This window comes from Lutjanus erythropterus, chromosome 13, assembly GCF_056507025.1.
Source record: "Lutjanus erythropterus isolate fLutEry1 chromosome 13, fLutEry1.hap2, whole genome shotgun sequence".
Classification (NCBI taxonomy): Eukaryota; Metazoa; Chordata; class Actinopteri; order Lutjaniformes; family Lutjanidae; genus Lutjanus; species Lutjanus erythropterus.
This window is the reverse complement of record NC_139329.1, coordinates 17,524,468-17,552,250: the sequence shown is the minus strand read 5'-3', so window position 1 is coordinate 17,552,250 and position 27,783 is coordinate 17,524,468. Positions and strand designations below refer to the sequence as shown.

Below are 27,783 nucleotides of genomic sequence, written 5' to 3'. Positions count from 1 at the left end.
TCTCTACAGGCCTACACTCTGCCTCCTCCCCCCTCTGAACAAACGAGATGACCATCGCTGGATCATCCTGAGCTCCGGCAGAGTCACACCGCGGATCACCGAGGACGCAGCGGCCCAGCGCGCGGATCACAGAGGGGGGGCAAAACATTTCGGATTAGCCGCATCAGCTATGAACATCCACACCGTGAAGCAGAAGTAACCGGAGCTCTCTGTCTGTCTGTCTGTCTGTCTGTCTGTCAAACCATAAACGTCGAGGATGAACGGGACTGCAGCGTCCACAGGATCACAGGCTTCGTGCCGTTTCGCCCACTATTTTGTTGTGTGTGGAGTGGACACGGACACGGGCCTGGAGCCGGACGATGGAGCAGGTACATCATGGTCTTTTAACACCATTTAACAAACACCTGCACGCACAACGAAAGAGGACATGTTTCATGTCATGCTTCATGCAAAACATTTTAATTTCACGTAAGCCTGTTTGTGTGTGACATCCCTTTAAACATGTGATTGGACGCCACATTTCTCTTTCTTTCAAAGCGTTGTTGACAACATAAAATCTGTGTAGAACAGCTGATGTTATGGCAAATGACATTTAGTTTCACATAAATTCCATAACACTTTGCTGTAATACATTAACATCATGCGTTTTTGCAGTATTTGTGTGTTTTTAGACACAGAGTGCTGATGAAGGATGTCTTTTAGTATGAAATAGATAATAACACAAAATCAGAGAGAATGATCATTTCTTCTGTGAACTTGAAGCAGTTTGATCTTAAATTACAATCATATTGCATCACCCTGTAATATTGCCCCTTGTATTTAATCTCTGCTTGGGGGAAACACATTACAGTCCTCTTCATTGTATTTTGATCATATTTTTAAGACGGTGCCGAGAATAAAGCTCTGTTGTTTTCTGCAAGTCATCCACTGCTACACCTGGATAAGGACTATAGCAGAGAAAGGGTCAAACAGAGGGAGGACAGCCGTGTCCTGTCCTGTCCAATAAAGCTGGTACACAGCTGGAGCATCCAGGGAGGCAGTGGTTCATGGATAACACAGGCTTGATTACAGATCACACTGTCCGTAGCCTGAATCTAAACAGCATTGATAATCTATCTAGAGCTGCAACGATTAGTCAGTTGAAAGAAAATTAGTTGCCAACTACTTTGTTAATCATGTCAGATATTTTTCAGGCAAAAAGTCAAACATTTGTTGGTTCCAGCTTCTTAAATGTGAGAATCTGCTGCTTTTCTTTGTCACCCATGATGGTAAATGGAGAGTCTTTGTGTTTTGGACTGTTGATTGAAGAAAATAAGCAATTTGAAGATGTCTTTGAGCGTTTTTCACAATTCTTTTGTAAATTTGTAGACTAAACAATTGATCGATGGTGAAAATAATCATTATCTATGTGATGGCTGGTTCAGCTCTGTCACCATCTTCCATGGACCCTTTGTTTTATCAAGCTAAACACCTCCGTCCTTTATTCAGCAGAAGCCAAAGGTGGTGAAGGAATTCTGCTGTATGGCGTTGGTGGATGTGGGGGTTGCTACGGCAATGATTACAGCTGCAGTGATGGTTTATTTGTGGTGGATAGAAATAGAGCAGGTGGCGTTGCTTTCCTCCACACTGAGCTGTTGACACTCGGTGAGGACAGATTCACCCAGGAGCCCTCTGTGACGTCTGCACGTGTCCTGTACTGCTCTGTGTTGCGTTGTGAGGAAAAAGGACCACAGCTGCAACTATTAAATTAAACACCAACTTATTTTGATCATAATTTAATTGGTTTGAGAATTTTTTTTATAGGAAAACAAGGTCAATTTTGTGGTTCTTTACTCCTTTATGACAGTAAACAGGAAACCTTTTTTGTTGTGTACAAAACATCACCTTGGGCTTTTGGAAACACTGATCAACATATTTCAGTTTTCTGACATTTTATCAACCAAACAACTAATTGATTGATGAAGAAAACGAGTGACAGATAAATTGACCATAACAATAATCATTTAAACGAACTGTGGAGGTGTCCTTACTATCAACACCTTGAACGTCACGTCTAAGTTTGAGTTGTGGAGCTCAAACAGTAGTAGTCACACCCTGTATTGTCTTTGTGTTCTCTGTAGCAGAAATGTAGCTCATCCTCAGGGGAAAGATGGCTGCAAAGTATGCCTTATTTTCTCTCTCAGCCAAACGTCCTTTCAGTAATATGTGGTATAATATATTTAGGATGAGCTCTGCTGCAGATTATTTACTGCTCTAACTAACCACTGGGTGCTTTAATATCTGGCTCCCTGCAGAGAGTGACAGTGCTGCTGGGTAGTATAGCTGAGCTCCACCAAGCTGCTTATGTAACAGCAGGTCATCCCAGACCCACTGCAGCAGGGGGCTCTGCTCCTTTCAAGGGATCTCTGTCTCCTCACATACATATTCTATAAGCTGCAGTCGAGCAGGAGATGTTTATTCCTCTGTATGAACGCCACCCTTCTTAGTGTTTTGGATGTGTGAGGTCATACAGTATCTCTTTTTACGTGTGTAATTAGTGAATGCCCACAGAGAAACAATCTGCTCTTGTTGGCTTCTCAATAGACGCTACTGTGTTTTCTGCAGCCTAATCAAATTTCATGTGACGTTGCCTGTTGGCACGCTGAATGGCTGAGGCTTCGGTGCCCGTTCAGGCCTGAGGACTGTCACAGGGGAATGACATCAGCGGAGGGCGAGAACTCCCTGACCGAACATTTGAGTAGCTGCTGTATAATGATGAACTGGTTGCAAAGGGATGTAGACATTTTGCACTTGTCTAGAGCCGCAACGGTTAGATGATTAATCAGTTTCTTCCCAGCTATTAAAGGAGAAATATGTAATATATTTACTGTACTAAATCATAAAATGGCCATGACATGTCATCAGAGATTAAGGAAACATGCCAAGTTGAAATACCAGCCTGAACACAACACTACAGCCAGCATGTTCTCCCCTTGAAATTGTTTGCCCTTTTAATGTTTATTAACTTTATATTTGAGTTAAAATTAGTGGCAAATGTTCACAGAATGAGTTAGTGTCTGTCAATGATCTTTTAGAAGGAGTACATGTTTGTAACAGTTAAACTGAGTATTATGTTAATGGTGTCTGGCAGGCAGTAAGGCGGGCAGTCACTGAACTCAAACTGTGTTTCTTCAGAGCAGTGGCTGAACATTGCATCAAAAGGCAATTAACAGTTATAAACAGCTGATCAACCTACAGCGTAGGACTTGTCATTGCCTCCTATGGTCAAATATAACGTGGCGCTCATCTTGCGCTCCTGTTCAATGTTCCTGCGGCAGCCTGAGCTTCAAGTCTGGGGCAGAAGGGGCAGAACAAACAACTTGCTTCAACCACAGATTGTATATTAAATTGGGCTTCAATATATTTAATACACTGTTTATGGCTCAAAATCACTATTTGGACTGCAGTACAAATTTCTGAATGTGAGGGTTTTACATATTTCTCCTTTACCTGTGAATATTTTCTGGTTTCTTTACTCCTATGGGTCAGTAAACTAAACATCTTTGGGTTATGAACAAAACAAGACATTTGAGGATGTCACCTTAGGCTTTTGGGAAACATTAGTGCTAACAACTAATAAATTAATTAATAGAATGACCAACACATCAGTCAATATTGAAAGTAATCCTTAGTTGCAGCCCTACATTTGTCTTATTAACACAGAAATGTTAGTCAGAGTTATTTTATTTTTAGGCACTCAGTGCTTACTTTTATCCTTTATTTTAAGCACATGAGCCCAGCACCATGTCTCAGTGTGTCTCAGACTGGGATGAAAGACAAAATTTGTCATTTCTCTTGTCATAAGACTCACCTTCAGTGGAGGGACAAATCTGTAATGCAAAGACGGAGTGATTTGAACTGTTTGAGCCAAAAAGGAATAGCTCCTCATCAGTCAATGCCAGCTGACATTTGCTGTCATTTTAATCTTTTTCCACGTTTTGTATCTGTCCTCATCTACTCATGTAATGATGTGATGAATGGGACGGTGGGGGTAATTCAGTCGGTGAACATGACAGATGTCTACCTTTATGGATGCTCAATCATCCCTGATTAAGTGTGCCTGTTTTAGGGATTGGGAACCATTCGGGGCCATACATCTTTGTGATGGATCTCTAAACCGTGGAATGAATATAAAATACTTTGTTGTTTTTGTCCTCCAAAAACATTGACAATATTGATATTATGATAACAGTGATAAGTAGGGCTTCAAGTAATGATTATTCCCATTATCAATGAATGTGTCGATCATTTTCTCGATTAATCCATTAATTATTTGCTCCATAAAATGTTGATCTGTGTTTCCTAAAGCCCAAGATGAGATCCCCAAATATTTTGTTCATAGCTCAAAGATATTTAGTCTGCTGTCACAGAGGAGTAAAGAAACAAGAAAATATTAACATTTGAGAAGCTGAAATAAGAGAATTTGAATTTCTTTCTGAAAAAAAGAAGACTCAGAACAATTAATTTAATCAAAACACTTGATGATTAATTTAATAGTTGACAACTAATTGATTAATTGGCTAATCATTGCAGCTCAAGTGATTAGGGATTCTAATATACTGAAGATGAGAGCTGAAGCAACAATTTTGTTATTTAATTCAGTTTTTAAAACACACAAACAAAAATACCAAGCATTAAAGGAGAATTGTGTAATATATATATATATATATATATATATATATATATATATATATATATATATATGGTACTACATCATAAAATGACCTTTATGTCATCAGAGATGAAAGAACCATGCTAAAGTGAAATACTCTTTTCCAATACCAATGCTACAGCCAGCATGTTTCAAGTTTACTGGAGTTCAAATTAATGCCTATTGGTTGCCAAATGAGTCAGTGTCTGTTTATTTGTATGTGTTTGTCTGTGTATTTTCAGAGCAGTGTGCTTTTGTTTTCAGGAGAACAGGCTTAACTTTACATTGACAGACAATTGACATTGTTATAAACAGCAGATCAACTTACACCGCAGGACTCGTGGCTTGTCAGTGTTAGTTAAGTCAAGTAAATGTTGCGTTTGTCTTGCATTCCTGTAGGTTCATTTTCCTTGCAGGCAATCTGCCTGAGCTTTGAGTCTGGGGAGGAGGGGGCAGTGGGAGCGACTTGCTCCAACCATAGATTGAATAAGAGGGCTTCAGCATATTTAATATACTATCTCTTGGTCCAACTCGCAATCATATCAAACCCTAGGTCTTACATGTTTCTCTTTCAACTAGTTCCAGCATCTCAGTTGTTCAAATTGGCTGATTTTCTTTGTTTTATATGATAGTAAACTGAATATATTTGGGTTTTTAGACTGCTGGTCAGACAAATAAAGCAATTTGAGGAAGTCACCTTTGCTTTTAGGAAATTGTAATGGACAGTTGTCACTATTTAGTGACGTTTTACGGTCAAAATTGTTAAGTGAGAAATAAAGAACATCACAGGCAGATTAAATGATAATGAAAATAATCATTAATGATCATTAATTGCAGATTAATTAAGATGATCTGCACCCCATTAGCTCACACATAGTTTCTAGTGTGTGTGTTCATGTGTTAAGAGGAAACCTGCTAATTACAGCCTGGCTGAAACAGACATTTAAGCTTTCATTCAAACACTAAAACAAACCTCCCTCTGACTCTGGTCTGAGAAAATGACAGACTGTGAACTGAATGTGTTCTGTGTAAACTCTGAGGTGGGAACTTGTGTCAGGAGGAGCGTGGGATTTAATTGGGACAACTGATGAAACACTGTGTGACGTAACCTGTCGACGAGCTATTGTCTTGATGGCTATCTTCGAGACCGTGGTGGAAATTGCTGCCATGGCAACTAGGTGTCCTTCTGCGAGGCTTCGATTCTTTCCTCTCAGCACCAGCACCAATTTGTATCCGTGGCAAAGAACATTGACTCCCCCTCTTGTCACTGTGATCCATTAGCTTCTGTCTCCCACCTACCGGTCTGACTCAGTTTAACTTGAAGTGGTGCTCCTTCCTCAATCTGCCTGCAGCGGCAGTTCACTCTCTCAGGGTGCTGTGCGTCATCTCGTGGGCAGGTGAGGTGGATGTTCCTGAATGCTGAGTGAGTGCGTCAAAGTGAACAGCAGAGGGGAGATTGTTAGTATGTTATTTTATGTGTTGTTTTTTTTTTTTTACCACAGTGATGTCAGTTACAGCTGAATATAAAGTCTGAGAATTCATGGGGGAGTAGTCAAGTACAGTCAGTTTTTTAAATATAAGCCAAAATTTATTATCTGTACAGTTTATGATACATGACCCTTGATTCAGGTAAGGAAAAACTCCTCAAATAGTGCCAAATTTGAAGAATTTCCCTGAAGACATTGAGTTATCACATTCTCAGGAATGGGATGACCTGTAAACATAGTGCCTCCAGCCATAAAACCATAAAGGCAGAAATGTCACTTTAAAAAGTTTTTTAAAGGTTTTTCATAAATTCTGAATCACGGAAGCCTTTCAGCATAGAGCCATGAATGTGCACAATAAAAATTTGGCTGATCAGTCCAGTAGTACTCAAGATGAGCTGTGGACAAGATGTAGATCCAGTTATCACATACACAAACAAAAGCGATTACATGATCCACTCCCGACTTATGCCTGGTGGGGATAAAAAATATCTTTTAACAGGGAAAAAAATAAAGGAAATAGTAGTGAAATGGGGAATATAGGGACCATTCAAGGGCATCCCCTCAGAAAGTGAATAAATAATTAATATATTTCATTCACTATTACACACACCGAACCTTATACACACAGTAAACTCATGCTCACACAGATTTCATGTAACTGGAGCTAGAAGCTGACTCAAGCTGCAGAGACTGACGAGAAGAGTAACCTGAGCCTGACACGTCAATGCATCAAATCTGTGCATTGTGAATGCAGAAGTATATAGTAGAGTTTTCTTGCAGGCGCTGCAAATTCAATCCTTTCATACACACGTAGCTGTTAAATAGAAATCTCTCATCCTCTACCCCGAGCTGGAATGCTCTTGATGTATGAAAAAGCTGCATATTTTCATCCTGCGCACACTCCCCACGAGCGTAAAGAGTTTCCTACTGCAGAGAGTCAGGGATGAGGGGTGTTGTACCGCTTTTCCAGTCTATCTCTATGGTAATGAGTTGAGTTACATAACCGTTGGAAGGGTTTTTCCCTCTTTGCTGCAGAATGGCTCTTGCTCTTGACAATAGATTAACTTTTTTTTTTTTTTTGTCAGCCAAGGTCATGCTGTCCGGGCTTTTCATAAAACAAAGCTGCCGTCATTTTGTGACGTCCTCTGTTCTGTCCTGTTCGTCTTGTAACAAATTCTGTCTCAGCATTGATGAAGGTCAAAGATCACTCTGTACTAACATGATAATGCTGTCACGTCTTTATTTCTGTCTGTCTTTCAGGTGAGGCCTTTGAGCAGAGCCCCATTCGACGGTCCTTCAAGTCAAAGGTTCTGGTGCACTACCCTGAAAGCATGGACAGGAACCCCTTCAATAAAGACGCTGTCAACATGGTGAGATCTTAGATTGTGCACAGGATCTTTTTTTTTTTTTTCCATTTTCTCTCACAACAACTGAGATGATAAGGAGGGACAAGATGTGCCTTGTTTGTAGGGCGAATGTTTTGTGGCTCTAGCAGCCAGTGTTAGTGCATATTGTTACAAACGACAAAAGAGGAACATGATAACAAAAACAACTGGGGAGAAGAAGGGTACCAGGAGCCATTTGTCCTTGCTTGTCTGCAGCCTCTCATAGAAATATAGCCTAGTCTTTTCTTTCTTTTTTGGTCTAAATACATAGAACCCGTTTTTTGCTCTCCATTGGAAAATCAGGTCAGGATGATGAAAACAGGAGCCTCAAAAGAATTGTTAGCAGCCAGACAGAATTAGATTAATTGGGTGTGAATGCTGAAAGCATTCAAACCCTATGTTCTTCTACTACCAAAATTCTTTATTTTTATTATTATTATTTTTCCACCGCGTTTTTCAAAGTCCTGTAACTTCAGCATACTTCAACCGATTCAAACCATTCAAATTTCAATTTATTCTGACACGATTGGAAACTTCTTCAATTTTCCATAACATTCATATTTTCCGAAATATTCCACATTAAAATTCCCATCCCTATTAAATCCCATTCAACAAAAAGTTTGTAACGCTTCTTCTTCCACAAATTTCAACCGATTCAAACCATTTCAAGTCACAACGTTCATCAGAATTTTTTCCATTTTTTATTTTTTTTCTATATGACTTTTTTAAGCCGTAACATTCATACTTTCCGACATAATTCCAGGATTTTTCCGACCGGCTTTCCCATTGAAAATGAATTACGGAATCTTCAAAAATCTCAAAATTTCACCTTTTTTCAAATGGTAACTAGTGATTCATACTTTGAGCTAGAAACTCCATTCAAACTGGAAAATATTCAACATTTTCCTGACTTTCTAGGTTTGTACCAACCTTTTAATCGCATTCAAACTTTAAAAATTATTCACCGTTTTCTGAAACTTGGTTACAATGGAAGTCAATGAGAAAATCCTTCAAACTCGCTCGACTTCACCCTGTCGCCATGAACTCATACATTCACGTAGAAACTCCATTCCAACTCTCAAACATTTAGAATCACGTGGCCTTTCAGTGACTAATTCAGATTTTCAATATCTCTTTTAGTTTTTCCACAGCAGCAGTTTAAAAAATATGAAATTTTCATGTCTTCTCAGACTTTATAATGGGTGTGTATTGCGTGCGGTCGTTAGAGCTAGAGTGGGTGATGTCATCGCTAGAGTGGAGAGGGGGTACAAAATCATCCAGAAATTTTCTCTTCAACTTGCCGCTACGGCCACACCGTTCGCTCTACATACACAAATTTTACAGCATTTTGTAGGAAAAGCCGTGCCGGTCGCAGAGGTGTGACCGCCGAAGCCAACGGACAAACGGTTTGGGCTGAGCGGGGTCCAAAAGGGCGCCAAGTCGAACCGGCTGCCCCATTCGCTCCCATGTTAAGCGAGAGCCCAACATTTTTGGAAGAAAGCAGACGATCCCTGTTTTTTCCATCGCCCTACCGGCCTCATTTTTCACACTACAGAAATAAAATTTGCACCATCGCGTTCGCCATCTCGTCCTCTCACTCACCGTATCCCGTTTTTAGCTCTAGCCATTACGGTTGTTTGTTAAACGGCTGGAGTTTGAGTGGTACGTTTTCTCAACTTTTGCCTTTGTTTGGAGTATTTGAAATTGAATGTGCGGTTGCTTGCAGGCGATTGGCTGATTCAACCAACAGCAGTTAGGCTGAAATTGACCAATCGCCTGTGTGTTACAGAACATTCAAATTTGAATACTGAGAGGACCTGAGTTCTTAAAACCTCATGCACAGACAATTAGACTTGAAGCAGCTCAAGGTTTGAAATTACCAACAGTTTTAAAAGACTGTTTCTCTGTCTCTGTCTGCCACTCTCCATACCTGTCTGTCTCTCTGTTTGACTAGAATTGAATGTCCTGTTGCTCACAGGCGATTGGCTGATTCAACCAACAGCAGTTAGGCTGAAATTGACCAATCGCCTGTGTGTTACAGAACATTCAAATTTGAATACTGTGAGGACCTGAGTGAAAACCTCATGCAGAGACAATTGCACCTGAAGCAGTTCCAGGTTTGAAATGACTAACAGTTTAAAAAGACTGTTCGTCTATCTCTGTCTCTCTATCTCTGTCTGCCTAGAATTGAATGTGCTGTTGCTCACAGGCGATTGGCTGATTTAACCAACAGCAGTTAGGTCCTCTCAGTATTCAAATTTGAATGTTCTGTAACACACAGGCGATTGGTCAATTTCGCCAGCCTGAGTTCTTTGCAGTTAAAACCTCAAAGAGAGACAATTACACCTGAAGCAGGTCAAGGTGTTTGAAATTATCAGTTTAAAAAGTCTGTCTGTCTGTCTCTCTCTGTTGCTCTGCATGTCTGTCTGTGTCTCTCTGTCTGTCTGTGTCTTTCTGTGTCCCCCTTGGACATTTTAGACTGCAGTCTTTTTTAACTGTCAATAAATTCAAAGTTTCAGTTGCTTCATGTAAAATTGTTACCCTTCTTTCTTCAGATTTAGTTCTTTCAGCTTTCTAACAAACATTCAAATTTTCTACATAATTCTAACATTATTGTATTTTCATGCCAGCTATTCAGTGTGGCATGAGCCTTTCTTCAAACATTCAAACATTTCACATAATTCAAACCGTCTTATATCATTCAGGCAGCTATTCATTGTGGCGTCAGCCTTTCTACATACATTCAAACATTCAAATGATTCAAAACTTTCTTGTATTCAAGGCAGCATTGCAGTTTGGCTTCAGCTTGAAGCATTCACACCCGCAATTTCTTCAGAAATTGCTTTTCTAGTTTTATTCTAATACTGTCCCTTTTCAGATATCAAAATTTGCTGTGAGCAGCCTTCCAGGAGACACCACAGTATTTTATGTTATTTATTTATGGTATCAGTTAAACGTATAGTCCTATTAAACATTTTAATCTAATTTTATTGGGTTTTTAGACTCACAAACAGCTATCTGTTCCTTTAGCACGAATAAAATGAAACATAGAGCAAATACTTATCATGGGCTACTGATACATATACAGCATATACATTCTTATACCCTGTGATTCCATATTTCACAGTTAGGTTTCTTGTTCAACCTCTTGCTTCATGCAGTTGGCCCTTTCCTCAATTTCTGTTAAAAAATATTTCCTTTTTTACTCAAGTTCAGTTTTTGCATTGAATATATTTTATAAAACAACATCAAGCCAATGCAACGATGGGCTTTACACCAATTTCTTGTTAAACTGTCTATATATTTTAGACTTCCAATTTTTCTTTTTAAATAAACACATCAGTCAACAAAGAGTCAGCCTGTGTATAGAGAGGCTTGTCTATAAAGCTATCGCTAGAGAGAGACTACAGTTCTGGGAAAAATTAAATAAATAAATGAAACAAATTTAAATAAAAATAAAAATATATTAATTTAGATATAGTGGCATCAAAGAGATCTGTTCCTGTCCAGTTCAGGAACCTCTATGACATTCTGTCATATGCAGCTGTTTTTACTTATTTAGTCACTCAGTCCTGAAAAGGAGGCTTCTTCTGCTGTCCAGTCATAATAGCATTTTGAATCCAATACTGCTGTGGTTTTGAAAAGTCCAAGAACACCTTACAGTCTCCTTATATATGAAGTTTTGGATAGAATACAAACTGCATTTTTATGACAGCAATAATGAATCTTCCTCCAGAACTGATGGATTTTGGAGGATATTCATAGCACATGTACCAGTGTACCCTCTCCTCTACTTCATTTCCACCAGGCTTCAGATTCTTATTTAGCTTTTTTTTTCTGGCTGAAAGCTTAATTTTATCAGGCCTCTTCTTTGTACAGCCTTTTGTTTGGAATGGAAGTTTTATATGGTTTCATTTACATTGTGCCAGATAAGCTTTAGTTTAGTATAAATTCTCAAAAAAACCTATAGTTTAGATCCTCGTTTTTGCGTTTAGTATCAATAATTGTGATCAATGTTATATTTAAGTTGCCACTTCATTCTAAAATGTTTTTTCTCTTTCCTTCTCTTCATTCCTCACACTTTCTCCTCAGCTCTGTATGCCGAGGGGTCTCTCTTTCCGTACGCAGGCAGACCGTCTTGATCCTCAGTTTCACTCATTCACAATGACCTTCGACGATGGCACGCGTTCCTACGGCTTTGTCCACACCTTCTACGAGGAGGTGACAAGTGCTCAGATCATCACTGCCATGCAGACTCTCTACCAGATGCACCATGTGGAGCATCATTCAGCTTCCTCTACCTCCTCTCCCTCCTCCTCATCTTCGTCTGCTTCCTCGCCCTCCACCTCCAGCATGGACTCACTCATGAGCAGTTTGGATGAGTCAGATGTTGAGTCTCTTGCCGGGGCGTCCACATGCCTTGGCTGTGCAGGCTCGTTTGATCCTGCACGGGACACTCTGTATGTGTCCAAAGCCCTCTGCCTCTTCACGCCGCTCCCCTTCCTTCAAGCTGCTCGACAGTTTCTGTCTCAACTGCATCAGGCTGTGACATCACATATGGCCCCACCCCTTCCTCTGGAGAGCTACATCCATAATATCCTGTATGAGGTGCCCCTGCCTCCTCCCGGCAGGTCGCTGAGGTTCCACGGTGTGCATGGACCCATCATGTGCCAGCGGCCGGGGCCGGGTGAGCTCCCGCTGGGGGAGTATCCTCTTGGAGAGGCGTTCTCTCTGCTGGGTGTGGACAATATGGTGCAGCTGCTCACCTGTGTACTGCTGGAGACACAAGTCCTGCTCTGCTCTCAAGGTCAGCACTCTGTTCAGCTACTAGCAGGCTTGAGATGACACCAGAACATTGGTGGGATGTAACTAAGTACATTTACTCAGAAATATTATTAAGTGCTTCACATAGCAAGCAAAGAACACATAAGACACACCAGACACACATAAAAACATAGTAATAAAAAGAATAAAAGTACTAAATGAACCACATAAAAACAAATTGAAAATAACCAGAAAAAACTAAAATCAGATCAAAACAGAGAAAGCAGTATGATAAAAGGGCATGTTAAGCTTAGATTATTAAACTTGAATTAAGAAAAATGATATAATACACAAAATACAGCCTATAAAACTAAAAAGTGAATAAAACAAAACTACAATGTATTAAAGTTTTCATATTAGACAACATATATGCTGATACCTATACAGACCGATATTGCTGTGATAAACTGGTATTATCAGCTGACCGATTTATCTATCTGGCTGCAAAATGATACAAAATACATAAAAATGCATGACATAAAAAAGGTTTCTTTTGGTCCCACACTCTACACTACAATTACCCCACATGCATCCTACAGCAACAACATGCCAGATGGGTTTGAGGTTAAATACTGCGTGGAAGCTGACAGTAACTTAATGAGTGTGGAACGTCCTCAGTCATTAATTAAACTGTGCTCTGCAGCATGTAAGCAGGAATATGAAAAAAAAACTGTTAAAGGGAATGTACTTCATCATCTTGGTACATTTAGGTGATTCATTCATGCTAATGTCCCACCTCTCTCTCGTCTGTCTCCTCTCCTCAGACTACCAGCGTCTGATGACAGTGGCAGAGGGCATCACCACTTTGCTATTCCCATTCCAGTGGCAACACATCTACCTGCCCATTGTTTCTGGACCCCTGCATCACCTCCTGGATGCTCCTGTGCCGTTCCTTCTGGGTATCCAGTGCAGAGAAGGAGCGCAGCGAACCTCCCTCCACCTTCCACATGAGGTACAACAACTAAACAAGAGTGTTATGTTTAAATGCATCAGTGTAAACATGTCAGTCAGAGTTTCGGGAAGCAGACGTGTCGATGATCATGCACACAAAAAGAATCTAAAAATGTTTTGTTAAACTGGGACATTCTTTCAGCCATTTGCTGATCCCCTCTCTGCTGCATGCGTGACAATTTGCCCTCTGCCTCCGGCCTGTGGAGCTGAGATGATACATTTCCCTTTCACGAATCATCCAATCCTGCACCCGAGATCACTTCATGCTGCATGAATATCTCGCTGAAACCTCTTTGAAGTCCCTCTGCCCCAGAAAGGAGGCAGTTGAAAGACAGCTCGGGGGGGATGAAAGCAAGAAAGCAGAGAATGAGAGATCCAGAATAATGGGACTTGCTGAATAATAAATAAGAATTAGGCATCGACACTTAGTTCTTGAGTTGTGCAATGTATAGGTGGTGATTAAGAACCTGCAAATATTGTAATGATACATATATGATTTGGTTGGAATGTCTTTTCAGGGCACTGTTTAGCTTACATGGTCCAAAATATCCCCTCTATACTTAAATGGTTATCCTTAATATTGATACACAGGGAAAATCTTCAAAACATATGATTGTCTCCTGATATTTATATGAAAGAGATGGAGACTGTTGACTTTCCCCTGCTCTGTAGTCCTTAACAAAACATTACAGTGTTTGCTAGCTAGCTTAAAAAAAAAGGGGGAAAAAAGTCATTGTTTTCTACCTTGCTAAAAAGAAATGAACAAATCATTACATTGTTTGCTGGATTGCTAAAGAAAAAAAAAAAGAAAAAACATTAAATTGTTTGCTAGCTTGTTAAAAAAGTTGGGTAATCTCATTAGCTTCTAGTTTTTTAAGTTATGTTTAGCATTTCAAATGGGAGATCAAAGTTTTGGTGCAACAGAATTCAGTTTAATCTAGGTTTAGAGTAAAAACTAAATTGAGGTTTAAAGAGAGGTTTGAATTTAATATTTCTAAGCTAGTTTAAAAGTAAATTTAAGTTAAACCATAATTTGATCAGGTTTAAAAAAGAACTCAGGCTAAGAAGTGAAGTTGGATGACGCTGCAAGAGTGAGAGGATATCTGCAGCTGTCCACTCTTCAGCACAACTCCCAACTCTCCCCTGAGGCTGTAAGCTGACTGCTTGAGGTCACTGTTGAAGGTCATGGTGCTGCTGACTGCCCTGTGCTCCACTGCTGCTTACAGAAGCAGTATTTTTAAATCAGGGCCTATCGTTCTCACACAGTCTGTAATTCTTTGCTCAGCAGCTTCGTGGTTACAGCTTTTTTCTGATTTGTTTGGCTGCGTGTGGAAGCCTGATATTTCCACAATTTCCCCTGTTGCAGTGATAACAATAATCATTAGATAATCCTTCACATGCTAATATCCTCTAAGGGCTTATCGTGGTGAAATGCCAAGAATCTATTAATGGAATATAAATCTTCATCTCTGATCTTAATTGGATGTTAAAGCTCAGCCAGAAGAGTTTGTGCATTGTGTTTGATTAAACCTGTTATGATTATCTGATGGAGGAGCCCTCTGATTCGTGTTTCTAACTCTCTTGTTTGTCTCTTCGCAGTCCAACCTGTGCTTTGTGGACATTGACAACCACAGTGTCGAAGCCCCTGAGGACCTTCCCATGTTTCCTGACCAGATCGAGCTAATCCAGGAGCTGAGCGAGGTGCTGCTGCGTTTTGGGCTCCCTCCACAGGGCGGTGCGATCACTAAGCCTGACACCGCCTCCCCCCGCCTGAGCAGCCTGGTGCTGGAGGATCTGATGGAGGACAGAAGGAATGGAAACCTCGGAGGCGAGGAGCTGGCGGTGCTGGAGAGGCTGCAGGCTCTGGCGCGAAGGTGCGGAGGAGGAAAAATGTCAGATGGAGGGAAGACACTGGGCCACGTGTTTGAGGAGGAGGAGGAAGAGCTGAAGGCTGCAAAGCTGAACATTCAGCTCAGAGAGGTTTTTGCTGGACGTTTTGCTGCCATGTTTGGCAGGTATGAGGACTTTGTCATCCACAGCGCTCTGGACTTGGACTCCTGGTTGAGCAACCGAGAGGGAACAATCAGCTTTGACAAGGTAAGTAACTGTACCACTGTATTCATTTCCACGTATGTTAAGCTTACTTTTCTGTGCTTTTGAAATCATTTTGATTGTGAAAGAAACCTTATATTTTGTCCATATTGAAAGTGTTTGTGCTATTTAATGTTTCAGGGTTCCTTCCTCTCAGTTCAGCCTGCGGCCCACTTGCACTTCTTGTCCCGGTTCCTGGAGACCTCCATGTTTTCTTCCTTTGTGGATGGTAAGGTGATATCTCGCTGGGCAGATAGAGAGCCAATGCAGCAGCTATTTGACAACCGTCTGGAGAGAGAACGATTGTATGACACAGACGAAGAGGACTCCCGCAACTGTCGCTACAGGAAATGCACTTCGCTCTTTGAGTCAGGTATGGTGAAGATGCTCACAAGCAAACGACAATGAAATAAAGTGCTATAACATGCATGTTGATGATTAATTATTAAGTTTACAGTTTCTGGAAACAAGTAATGACATGTATAAAATGGACCCTGTCATTCAGCACTTGACTGGAGCTCCACAGCACAGCTCCTCACTGAACTGAAATATAGCCAACCGCTCAGATCAGCTCGCTCAGAGAACGGTTGTTTGCGAAGGATAAACCAGTAAACTGAGAATTTAGCTGGATAAAGATACTGTTTGCAAACTAAAAGCTCAACTTCTTACCCCATTCTGTACTGCATGTGTGTTTTTCTGACACTTACTTGATAGGGAAGGAGGGGGACGAGGAGAGGGGTGGGCTGAAGCTGCTCACAGGCTGTGTATCACTCAGGGCTCCCGTTAACTATGTAGTACACTGGGTGAATGTATTGTGAGCAGCAGCCCACACATACTCCGTTCATTGAGTGTAATTTACAGCTGTCATCTTTTTAAAACAGAAACACTCTGTGTATATTTGCCTGTTTGAGTATATTTACTGCTATATCTTCATAGCACCTATTATTAAATGAAATATCTGATACTACTCCCTTCTTAAGACTTTAAGGGAGAGAGAGATGCAGAGTCTGAAGCGACACAGTGACCGTGCACCTCTCAGAGCTCCTGTTCACTGTGCAGTGGATGATTTACTGAACATGTGTGATTCCCATGCAGTGAGACAGGCTCAGTGAGACTGAATCCTCCACATCTGCCACAACTGATTGAAAGCTCAGGGTACCTGACTGAGAATGAATTGTTTCGGGAAGTGATCATTTCAGTTTGTTCGCCTTAAAGATCAGTTCTTTTGAATGAAATGCTTGCAAGCGACCCAATACTAAATCACAGTTAAGAGTGAGCTTGGTACCTGGTGGAACCTTGATCAACTTTCTCCTTTCCTGTTTCCTGTACTTATACATGTGCTAGCCTATATGCTAGGTTGTCTATGATGAAAAGAAAAACAAATTTTGAAGATGATCAAAACATGTTGTTGGGGGGCCTGTAAAAGTTAAACTAGCTGGCTAAAGATTGATGCCGATTATGTAGCTAGTTAGCTAGTGTTTTGCCTCAAAGCACAGCGGTACCTCACTAATTCAGTAATGATTAATGTAGATTAGTTCAAGATTTGGTTTTCTTTTCACCATAGGCAAACCTAGCACATAGTAGTTTGCTGTGTATCTAAAAGGCTTTAAAATTGAAAGGACTTAAATGGCACTTGATCAAGGGTCAGGTCAACCACTGTAAGTGGTGTGGCCTCCTGTCTATGTAGTGTGTGACGCGGGATGTTAGGAGACACTTGACACTGACTGTCAACAATGTGACAGACTGGCCACCGCTCAGTGTTGCAGGAAAATCCATATAGAGCTGGTGGTCTGAGCTAACCAGGCATGAGCAGCTGCTCCCCATGCTCGCACTCCACTGGAGCTTTGACATTCATTAGACGCACATTCATGGCCATCTGTAAAAATTTCTGTGTGATAACTGTGTTCTAGCTGCTGAGCTAGTAGCTCAGAAGGACTGAGAGTTAGTCTGAAACGGTTTCTCTGTGTCAGCATTGGCCTTGCAAGGTTCTGGTTGAGGTTGTTGAGGTGGTTGAAACAATAGAGTGTGTGCTGAGCCATTTTCAGCCCACAAAATTTTAATATATCTGTTAAGAAGTGTCAATATTAACACCAGCATTGATGTGTTTCATGTTTAAGTGTACAGGGCCTCTTACATGGCAACCTACAACAGTAACATGTACATGAGTGACATGAGGATGTTTCACTGGTTTCTTTTCAGTATTTAAACACTTTATAACTAGAGAATAGATTGAAGCTCCAGTTGGTAGATTGAGCAGAATGATTTGATTGAAGTGCCTGCCAGATTTTCAGGAGGGAATTTGCAAATCTGTTGCCATCTGTCCTTCTGTTTGGGTTTATACTGTACAGTATGTTGATTATGTTGCTTCGCTTTTTTTTCTGTCTTTTGTAGTAAGTACTGAAGATTGTATACACTCTGTTTAATGTGACGTAATTACTAGTACATTTAACTGTACAAATTATTGGAAATGTGTCTTAAATTGAAATTAAAATCCAATAATTAATTGAGACACAAATGGGACAGGGTATAATCTGATATGAGGGGGGAAAGATGGGTAGAGTTGGGGAATTAGAGAGGGGTAAACTAACGGATGTGGTTGGTGATGAGCATTATATGGTATAAGCTGAGGACAGAGCTTTGTGTCAAACCCTCTGCTTTGAAGTCCTGCCAGCCTCTCTGCAGAAAACACTCTGCTCAAATCTCAATCTGTCTCTACCACTGTTCACGTTTAGACTCTGCTTCAGAGATATTGCCCTTTTTTTTTTTATATGTATAAATCATACTGTCATTATTTCACTCTGTGCTGTTGCACACTATTCGTTGCAGTCTTTCTGTGTGTGTCCTTACAAGTAAACAGACTTAATAGCACTTAATTGACTTTAATACAAGATGTTCAATGTCAAGCACTAGTACTCCCTTGAAACATCTACATAGTAACTTTATTGACTCATCTCCACTCAGTGTTTGTGGATAGTAACCATTGCTGTGTTTGTCTTTGCAGCTCAGGCCATTGAGCGCAGACTGCTGAAGGCTGACCACACAGCCATACACCCCCACCTGCTGGACATGAGGATTGGTCAGGGTCGACATCAGCCGGGCTACTTCCCGAAGCTGCAGGCTGATGTGCTCGCACAAGGACAAAACACCAACAAGTGAGCCTTTGTTTTCTGCTCTCATTCAGTTAGAATACATTGGAACAGTGATTCCCATCCATGAATATTTGTTTTTAACCCAGTACTTCTGCCAACGAGTAGCTTAACTGAGACTTTTTCAGAGCAGCCATTTTGACATGAAATAGTGGTGTAAAGACACATATTACCAATGATGCTAATGAAGGCTTCGTTCCATTCAGGTCATGTCAGGGTGCTGCTAATTTGCATGTTGGCTCACTGGAAAGGCTCTGCCACACAAAATGGAACAGGACCTTAATTAGTATTATTGCTAACACCTAAGTTCACCCTACTATTTCATATCAACATGGCTGCAATGGCAAAGGTCCACTGGAAGAGAATATATTTGTAATTAAACCAATGTGTCTACATACTTTAAGAGGAAAATAAACATCCAAATGTGATTGCAAATTGGTGTTATGTTGATATTTTTGTAAATTCATTATCACAATAAACGGTTAATCGAGTAAATATATCGAATAATTAGTTAAAAATAAGTTGAAACTACAAGAGCTCACTCAGCAGAGTGCAGATTTCCATCAGACAACCTGCAAAAAATATTCTGATGAAATCCATTTGTAATCACCAGACATTTTGATTAGTGATTGTAATGTAATACAGATTTTTTCCAAGTAACTGTAACAGATTACAATTGCATTTATTTTGTTATTTGATTACATGTAAATAGTTACTCCACAGCACAGGTAGTGGGTAAGCCTTGCTTTAGTCTAGCACTTTTTGATGACTTGCGGCCTCTACCAGCTGATTAAAAGGGGTGAGGAGTCAACAATCAGAGTAGATTATACATAGGTTTTATAAAGGTTTGTCAAAAATTGAGTCACTGCAACCCCAAGAGGTTGGTGGAGATAATTTGTTAATACATGATTGGCTGAAACAGGTACAGCAATGTAACTGATAAATGTTTGAAGTAGTTTAGATAAACAGTTGAGAGAGTTGGCTAAAAGAAATTGATAAATGGTTGAAACAGCTGAAAGCAATAAATGTTTGAAATTGTTAGCTGTAATATAATTTGACAAAATGGATAAGCAGTTAAAATACTTATCTACAGTGGCACACACTTGGAGTTAATTTTATTTTGTCGTGTTATGTGGGTGTGCAGGTGGTCCAATCGTGTTACAGCTTCACGCAGGTCCGACCCCAAGAGATCAATGGTGACTGAACAGTCAGGAGTGGACAATGAACAAAGACAGGTACTGTCGTGTTCAGACGCACACACACACACAAACGCACACAGGGCTTAGGAAGTTCGTGTCTGATGTTATTAACTTTTGCTCATTTAACAGAAGCACACTTTTGCGAGGAAGAACCTCCGCCAGTCTAAGCTGCTCGACGCGTCGCCTCAAGCAGTCACTCAGACTCATCGAGAGTTCGTTGACGGGCTGCTGAACGAGTGTCGTCTGAAGGTGAGAGCTCTGTCTCTGTGGCAATGAAGGCTGGATGCTCTCACCGATTTCTTCAATTACAGGTTAATGCCACAAAACATCATGTTGTGTTTTTTAGACCAAACGCATGTTGATGGAGAGGATGGGGAAGGAGAGTGTGGAACTGGGTCAGGGAGAAGCCAACATCACAGGCCTGCAGGAAAACACACTCATCCATGGTCTGTGTGACCTACTGGAGAGAACCTGGGGCCACGGTCTGCAGCTGAAACAGGTCAGACACACAGACATGTAACTCAACATGCTTTATCAGCTCACATGACCCAAAAAAACATCTGGACCTGTTTCCCCATAAATTCACACAAACACAAATAAATGACTGTATGAACAGGCTGAATATTGACATGTGTGTTTATTCTGAACAGGGGAAGTCCGCTCTCTGGTCCCATCTGCTTCATTACCAGGCAGCCCAGGGGAAGGTGGAGACCCCAGCTGAGTCTCCAGGTCAGAAGACAACATGACTGTTGTTTTTTTGTGTAAATCACTGTATAAATCACTGAGCTAAGAATCTATTTTTAATTTAACTTTCTGTCTGTTCAGGGTCTATCGGTTCAGACCAGAGAACATTTGATGATGGCGCTTTAGTCCTGAGAGGATCCTTAATACAAGACATGAGGTAACAAGAGCAAACATGAGTTGGTATATCTAAAATTGCAGATGAAAAAATATCTTTGCTCTTTCAAATAAGTTTAGATCTGAACTTTTGAATAACTTTGTTCTGTTCTTGGACACAGGGTTTGTTTTTTTCTATAAGACAAATGATATACTGGCTGTTCAAGTCACATAGGTTTAGAGAATAGATCAAAGAAAACTGACAGAAAGGCAGGACTGAGGGGAAGCAGGTGCACTTTCAAATCTGTCTGCTACTTCAGCACCACAGACAGCACCATGGATTTGTCAGTACACAGTACAGTTAGGCTGCTGATATTTCAGAGCCATGGTTGAGACCATAGATTGTAACGTGCACAAACCTCAGTTGGATAAAGAATCAATGAGTCAGACTAGACTCAACTAAAATTCGGGTTTTGTTAGAAAAAGTTTCTGTAAAAAGTCCATATAATCATAATGCCTTCCTCATGTGATGATTCAGTCCCATATTAAAGTAACCTCGTTTATTATATAATGTCACTGTCTGGTGCAAACCTTGTATCTCCATATTTTGACTTTTTAATTATTTATTTATTTTTTTATCGATGCCTCTGGTCATCCTTTATGCCTGTCTGTGGGATTTACAAATATTTAACAACTGAAAAATATTAAAAAAGAGCTACTAACTTTGACTAAGCAGCATTCAGTTAGTTTGGAAACACAGGGTCTTTTTTCATTTCCTGGAAACTAACAGTCTTGGACATACAGGGTTTCTGCCAATAAACTCAACACATCTTAACAGCTGAACAGCACCTCCTCTTTAATACCTCCTTTTCTATTTTTTCCCTCTTATATTCCACTCCCCAGTTTCTCTTGTTCAGTAAGAAAAGTGATATTAAGCTTGCCCTGCCAGGATTATATTGTTAGTCTTGACATTTTATTGACATGACGTATTTTTGACATATTGTTGAATTGAACTTTCTTTGTTTGATTTGACATACAGTCATTGACTACATTCAGACATTCAACTACAAGGCTACATCAGTATAATGCCACTGAATCATCCTGTTACACATTATGATGTTCTTGACCTTAGCTATAGGAAATTCTCTCTTTATGGAGCACAACATGTGCAACTCCTTTTCTCTGACTGACTTATTTCTCTGACTCTCGCCTCTCATCTCATCTCTCCCCTGTCTGTGTGCATCTCAGTCACTGACTTTACTCTCAGTGTTTATCAAAATGCACTGATTTGATTGGCTGAGTAGCATCACCTGAGATGATTTACAACACATGCAAATGGTCTATGAGTATCTTAGGTCACTAAACTGTGCTGGATAAAACATAAACACTTCATCAAAGTGTAATAAATCTCGATAATGTATCGGTTATAGGTCAGAGTCCAGATCACAGTCTGCCTATAAAATGAAAATCGCCTATACTGTGTGGAATAATAAAACATTAGAGCTTGTTTTTCACTGTTCATCATTCTTCCAGGTTCATCCAGACCATGAGTGAGGGTCTGTCTGAGGTGGGTCAGGCTCGGGCCTGGATCCATCTGGCTCTGGAGAAGAAAATGTTATCCCAGCACCTGAAAGAGCTGCTGACAAACCAGGAGCTTCTCAGGTCACATTTTACTCATAATTCACTGAATAACAAGTAGACACAGAGATAATATTTATGAATTCCGTTCATAGTAAATCTCGTGATTGTGACTGATTTTTTTTTTTTGGTTGCGTCTTTACAGGCAGCTGTATAAGCCTCATGCATTCCTGCTCTGTGAGGAAGAAAGGGAGCAGTTTTTGTTCCACCTGCTCTCTCTCAACACTGTGGACTACCTCTGCTTCACACGCGTCTTCACCTCCATCAGTAAGTCCTGTAAACTAGAATTTACAGGCAGGGTTATGGCTTTCAAGGACGCTGAAAGTTTGTTTCAGGTTGTGTTTGTGTTTTACAGCCCCCGTCTCCACCCACTGACCTCACATACTTGAATTACACCCAGTATCCCATGGATTCTCAAAGACCCTCCAGACCCCAATCAACAGTCATTAAAGTTGCCCTGATGCTGTGAAAATGTTCTTCATTTCAAGGAGATGAAACTAATGAATAAACTTTGCTCTCGGTCTGTTGTGTCCCTCCAGGTATTCCATACCGTGTTGTTATAATACCCATGAAGAAGCTGAGCATTGCAATGGCAACAGTGAACCCCTGGGTGTGTGTGTCAGGAGAACTAGGTGATTCAGGCGTTAGACAGTTATCAAAGAATTCACAAGAAATTTTTTTCCAGGTTTGTATACACTCCTTAGCAGTGATTTCAACATCTGGTCAGACAGAGATGTATGCAGAGCTACACTTTAATTGCGGTTTGCACTTTTCATTTCAGTGCAAGAACCTGGGCAGGCTGAGCACTCTGCAACTGGGACAAGAGAACTCTGGCCTGCTGGCCAAGTGTCTGATCGACTGTGTGATGGTATATAATGAGATCACTGGACACACCTACAAGTAAGATTCTTACTCTGCGCCTGCTGTCATCTCTAAACACTGACTGTGACCTGTGTGGCCAACAACATATTGGCTAATTGTACAACAGTGTGTGTGTGGTAATCAGCTCCCTGTTTGATAAATAAGATGACATCTTAATGATCCTGACTGTCAAATGTTGGATATCTCAGCTTCCTTAACTTCTTTCACACAACCTCGCCCTGCTATAGACAAAATTTTTGGCGATTTTTGGGTGGGTACAGGGGATCTTTAGGGGGTCAACAGTATATGCCACAGAGAAGTGGTATGCATCATCTGAAAGCTGGAAATACCTGTAATGAATGTTTTTACTTGAGGTGTCTATTCAAACTTTGAGTGTATATAGGTGTAGAAGATGATGATAGAAGTAAAAGGAAACTAGCTGCTAGTAGAGTGCAAAACAGTCTAAAGATGTTTACTATATCGCCTTGGGAAATTGTTGTCAGTCATCTAAACTGTCTGTGATTTTAAGTTAATGGGTGAGGACAAGTCACACCACCATTCTCCTTGAATTTATTTAACAAAATATTGTAGATAGCTAATTAGAACAGATGGCCCTCACCTACGCCATGCCCTTGTGTAATAAATGTTTTTAAGTCGGATATAATGAAAACACTGTGTCTTCTTTCCCCTCAGGTTCCCATGTGGCCGATGGCTGGGGAAAGGCGTGGGCGATGGCAGCTTGGAAAGAGTCCTCATTGGTCAGCTGGTGTCACCTGGTGGAGAGGAGGATGCTGGAAGGTGGACAGGGACGCCTCCAGAGCTGGCCTCTCCTTCCCAGAGTATGCGGACAGTGCTGGGATCGCTTGGCAGCCGGAGCAGTACGTCCTGACAAAGAACACATTCTTTAGTACAATAGCTGACCTACTTGTTGCTATGCTCACTTCAATAACAAATTCTGCTCCGTATCACCTTTCTGTTTAGCCCCTGTCCACTTCCCCTCATGTTTGTCATAGTTCGGCTTCATGTTTCTATTTTTAACTCTTGATTTATCTCGACAGGAATGCTCTCTGTTGAAGTGCAAGAGGACATGAGGGAGGCAGCAAATAATCTTGTTAAACACTTCCACAAACCTGAACAAGAGGTACGTGACTGTGACAGTGAGTGTGTCCCACTGATTCAGCTACTGCATCACTGACTAAGCTAAAATGGTGAAAGTGGCTAATGCATTTTTGTCTTCAACATGGTTCATTAACCTTGGCTCCTCCAGGCCGGGCCTCATTTGTCTCATTTGTGTATCAGACTAGCCTCGCTCATCTCAACAGCAAGTTAAAAGCACTGAAGAGACTTGATGGAGCACTTTAGTTTATCTGTAATGGGCCTCCAATTCATTGTAATAACATCTTTAGCATAGTGCACTTAGTGATGTTTACTTCCGCTTAGTAAATGAAAGAAGAGACTTTTAGATTAAAAAAGTAAACAAATTTTTGGAAACTTTCAGTGCATCCCATCACTCGTATGAGAGGAATTTACTGAAGTTGAAAGATGAGCTTCTTGCTTACAGTGCAGTGCCTCTATTAACTCTGTTCCCATTTCTCTCATCCCAGAGGGGAAACTTGACAGTCTTGTTATGTGGTGAAGGAGGTCTGGTGCTTTCCTTGGAGAAGTTCCTTCTGCATGGGCTCAAATCAAACCGTCTTTTCCAGAGGAATGTGTTTGTTTGGGACTTTGTGGGTAAGTACTGTGAGTGCAAGTTGATTAAAAGAGATGTTTTGGTTTTCTCTGATGTCTGTTTCATGTCTCCATCTGGTGGCGGTGAAGATGAATTTCACATATCACATTGCATGCAACAAAGCCTGATTGATGTGTTTTTCACCCTTATTGTTAGTATGTTAATGATTTATGAACTGACAGTATGACCAACTCTTGTCCCATAGAGAAAGCAGTGGTTTCCATGGAGACAGCCGATCAGATGGGCGACCTGCATGGATCAACGCTGACGAGGGGTCCACCCTGCGACTCACTGTGCCGCTATGTCAACGCCATCAACGCCTCGCCACGAAACATTGGAAAAGAGGGCAAGTTCCAGCTGTTCGTCTGCTTGGGAATCAGGTGAGCAGTCGTGATTTGACAGTTTAAAAACCCAAGCAGTAGGAAAAACTCCCCCACAACACCTAAGCAGATAAGGAAAAACCTGAAGAAATCTTGACATTTAAAGAGGCGTTCCTTTTACTTGGATGGCAGCGTGATGTAAGAGGATCCGGTGGTGAGGAAAACAAGTAATTACAAAAAACAAACAGAAAGATCTAAAAGAAAAAAAGTATAATCAATAATAGGTTTATAATTGGACTGAAGCTAGTGGAATTACTCCAGTGTAATAAGTCTAAGACATAGATTTATGATCCATATTTAAACCAGAAATGGGAGGACACTTTGAAAATACTCTATTAAATTAAAGCATCCTGCTCATATTATATTATGCTGGGCTAAGGTGATATGGTTTCCTTCCTGAGGAAATAGCCTGCAGCATGACTACACCGAAGCATTTACATAACATACAGTTCAGAGAGGAAACTGGTTGGACATGATATGCAGAAAGATCATGCATATTCCAGCAATAAAAGTTTAAAAATACAACATTTGAATGAACATTTAACTTAAGGCTCTGGCTTGATTTGTTCTTTGTACCCACTCATTTCCTAATACAGAGGCATATTCTATACTCTTTTCAAACCTAAACTTCCAGGAAGTACTTGTTGCTAAAGACTGACTTGAATCAGATCTAGCAGCTATAATGTGCCATGTGTGCTGTTCATAGATAGCATATTTATAGTATCACAGTTTCCGTGATAAGACAGAGGTGGGGTCTCTGTGGCTTGACAAGTAGGAGTGTGCACTGTCAAATGAGTTTGGGTCTGGTCTAGTTTGGGTCACATGTTGTCTCTTTATTTGTCCTTTTCCATTTCTCCCCATATGTTCTGTCAGTTAAAGTAACCAACTTTATGACAGCTACAGTGTAGCGATATATTTGGGGTGTATTGTGTCCTGTAACTTGGTCGGTCAAAGATACGAGTTCTTGTGTCCGTTTTTTAGATTAACATTGAATGAATTGCACATTCGGGTCAGTGAACGCTGAAAGCATCTTAATTTCGTGTGGTTGAACGCAGTTTAAAGAGAAAGTACACAGTGCTAGTTCAGTCTTGTAGTCAGCAAACTCATCTTCAAATCAATACCAGCCTTCATCAGGCATTTATCGGACCATTATTGACCACTGACCTGCTCCTCCTGACAGGGACCAGCTTCTCTCTCAGTGGCTCCCCCTGCTGGCAGAGTTTCCCCTGACAGCACGGACGTACGAGGAAGGTGCTCTGCTGCGAGACCGTGCTGCTGTACACTCCCTCTCCCGCATCCTGCACACACTCAGTGACTTCACCATCACCCTGGAGACTGCTCTGGTTAAAGGAGTTGACCTCTGACCCCTGACAGGAGATCACGGAGGTCAGCGTCCTGCTCCATCACCCACTGCAGGACTGCTGATGGCTTCAAATATTCATCCCTCCATCTGCGGGAAAAGGACACTTGAGAAATGTGACTTGATCATAAAAACAGGACAGTGGACTAGATGAAGTCACTCGAGCTGCGAACATATTGCCTTGTTCACTGATGTAAATGTCTTACTGTATTTGCTTCAGGAAATAGTCGGATTTTTTCCTATGCTTGTTTACACTGTGAAATTCTGTTTCCCCAAGGAGAAATAGAGAGTCATTCATAATCTCACATCTACAGTAGATATTTTCACAGCTCATATCATTGAATTTACTGTACTTGACCCTCAGACTACTGTAACCCTCCTTCAACTGCTGTATTGCTTGCACTTGACTTTTAAACTAAGCACATGCATGGCCAAAATCTGTTTGTTTGTTTGTGTGTTGTGATCTGAAATATCAGAGGACTCAGGCCTTATTATATCAACATTTTTCTGGATTTCATTCATTGGATATCTATAAATATACTCAAGAAAGATAATGTTCCCACTCTATAATATGTTATATTATTATGCTCTTGTTATACTGTGTAACATCTCGCCTGTTTCTCATTGTTTGTTTCATTTTGGGGTCACACACTGCAGAGTTGTGCTCATGAAATTCTCAGCTGGTGCAACACTGAAACCAAACTGGTGTCCTAATTGTGTCAGTTCAAATAGTCGCTCTCACTCTGTCAGAAAGCTTTTTTTTCCCCCCTCTCTCTCATTGTAAATATTTTGCCTCATTGGCTCTTTAATAGAATTGTGCCCATTTGTTATTATTGTGTAATGAATTTGTGGCATATTTTTCTGTATAAAGGCATCTCGTTTGTGTCTGTGTAAAAACAATAGATTCCCATTACACTTTACCGATTATGTGGATAATAGACATGCTGTTTGTTTCTAACTGTTCAGTTGTCTTCAGACAACGGATAGAGCACAGGTTCTTATAAACGCTAGGTATTATGTTGATATCGCATTTAATATAACAGTTGAAGAATTATTAAAAAAAATGCTGTCTCCTGCACTGTCCTGCAAGCACTATGTAACCCACAATGACCAAGCCTCTATCATCATTTATTAGAGAAAGCAATAATGAATTGTTATTTATGAAATGTGTTGTCAAAGATTAAAGTTAATATTGATATAACTGA

The 27,783-nt window shown here is 40.6% G+C and overlaps 1 protein-coding gene across 2 annotated transcripts; it reads left to right on the top strand.

Annotated features, from left to right (window-relative positions):
- The first annotated feature begins 32 nt into the window (after positions 1-32).
- Positions 33-27,783, top strand: LOC146316392 (DENN domain-containing protein 5B-like). Of its 2 annotated transcripts, XM_084734307.1 has the most exons (21): positions 35-368; positions 7,438-7,547; positions 11,655-12,369; positions 13,151-13,338; positions 14,937-15,434; positions 15,570-15,801; positions 18,430-18,580; positions 19,719-19,809; positions 19,903-20,022; positions 20,120-20,272; positions 20,424-20,502; positions 20,599-20,674; positions 22,144-22,272; positions 22,394-22,515; positions 22,788-22,933; positions 23,030-23,148; positions 23,803-23,987; positions 24,168-24,250; positions 24,714-24,840; positions 25,044-25,218; positions 26,399-27,783. In XM_084734307.1, exons 1-21 carry the CDS (start codon positions 257-259, stop codon positions 26,580-26,582), a joined length of 3,795 nt encoding a protein of 1,264 aa, XP_084590433.1. In that variant the 5' UTR covers positions 35-256; the 3' UTR covers positions 26,583-27,783. The 2 variants fall into 2 exon arrangements, with proteins under 2 accessions (XP_084590432.1, XP_084590433.1); XM_084734306.1 differs by having other exon boundaries at positions 33-368; positions 22,788-23,148.

What these genes read in the sequence shown, in the direction of transcription:
- LOC146316392 (XM_084734306.1), top strand. Translation starts at nt 257, where the DNA reads ATGAACGGGACTGCAGCGTCCACAGGATCACAGGCTTCGTGCCGTTTC. An exon ending in GAACAATCAGCTTTGACAAG is followed by an intron (nt 15,435 to 15,569) that starts GTAAGTAACTGT and finishes TTAATGTTTCAG; the next exon opens with GGTTCCTTCCTCTCAGTTCA. An exon ending in ACGGTCTGCAGCTGAAACAG is followed by an intron (nt 20,273 to 20,423) that starts GTCAGACACACA and finishes TATTCTGAACAG; the next exon opens with GGGAAGTCCGCTCTCTGGTC.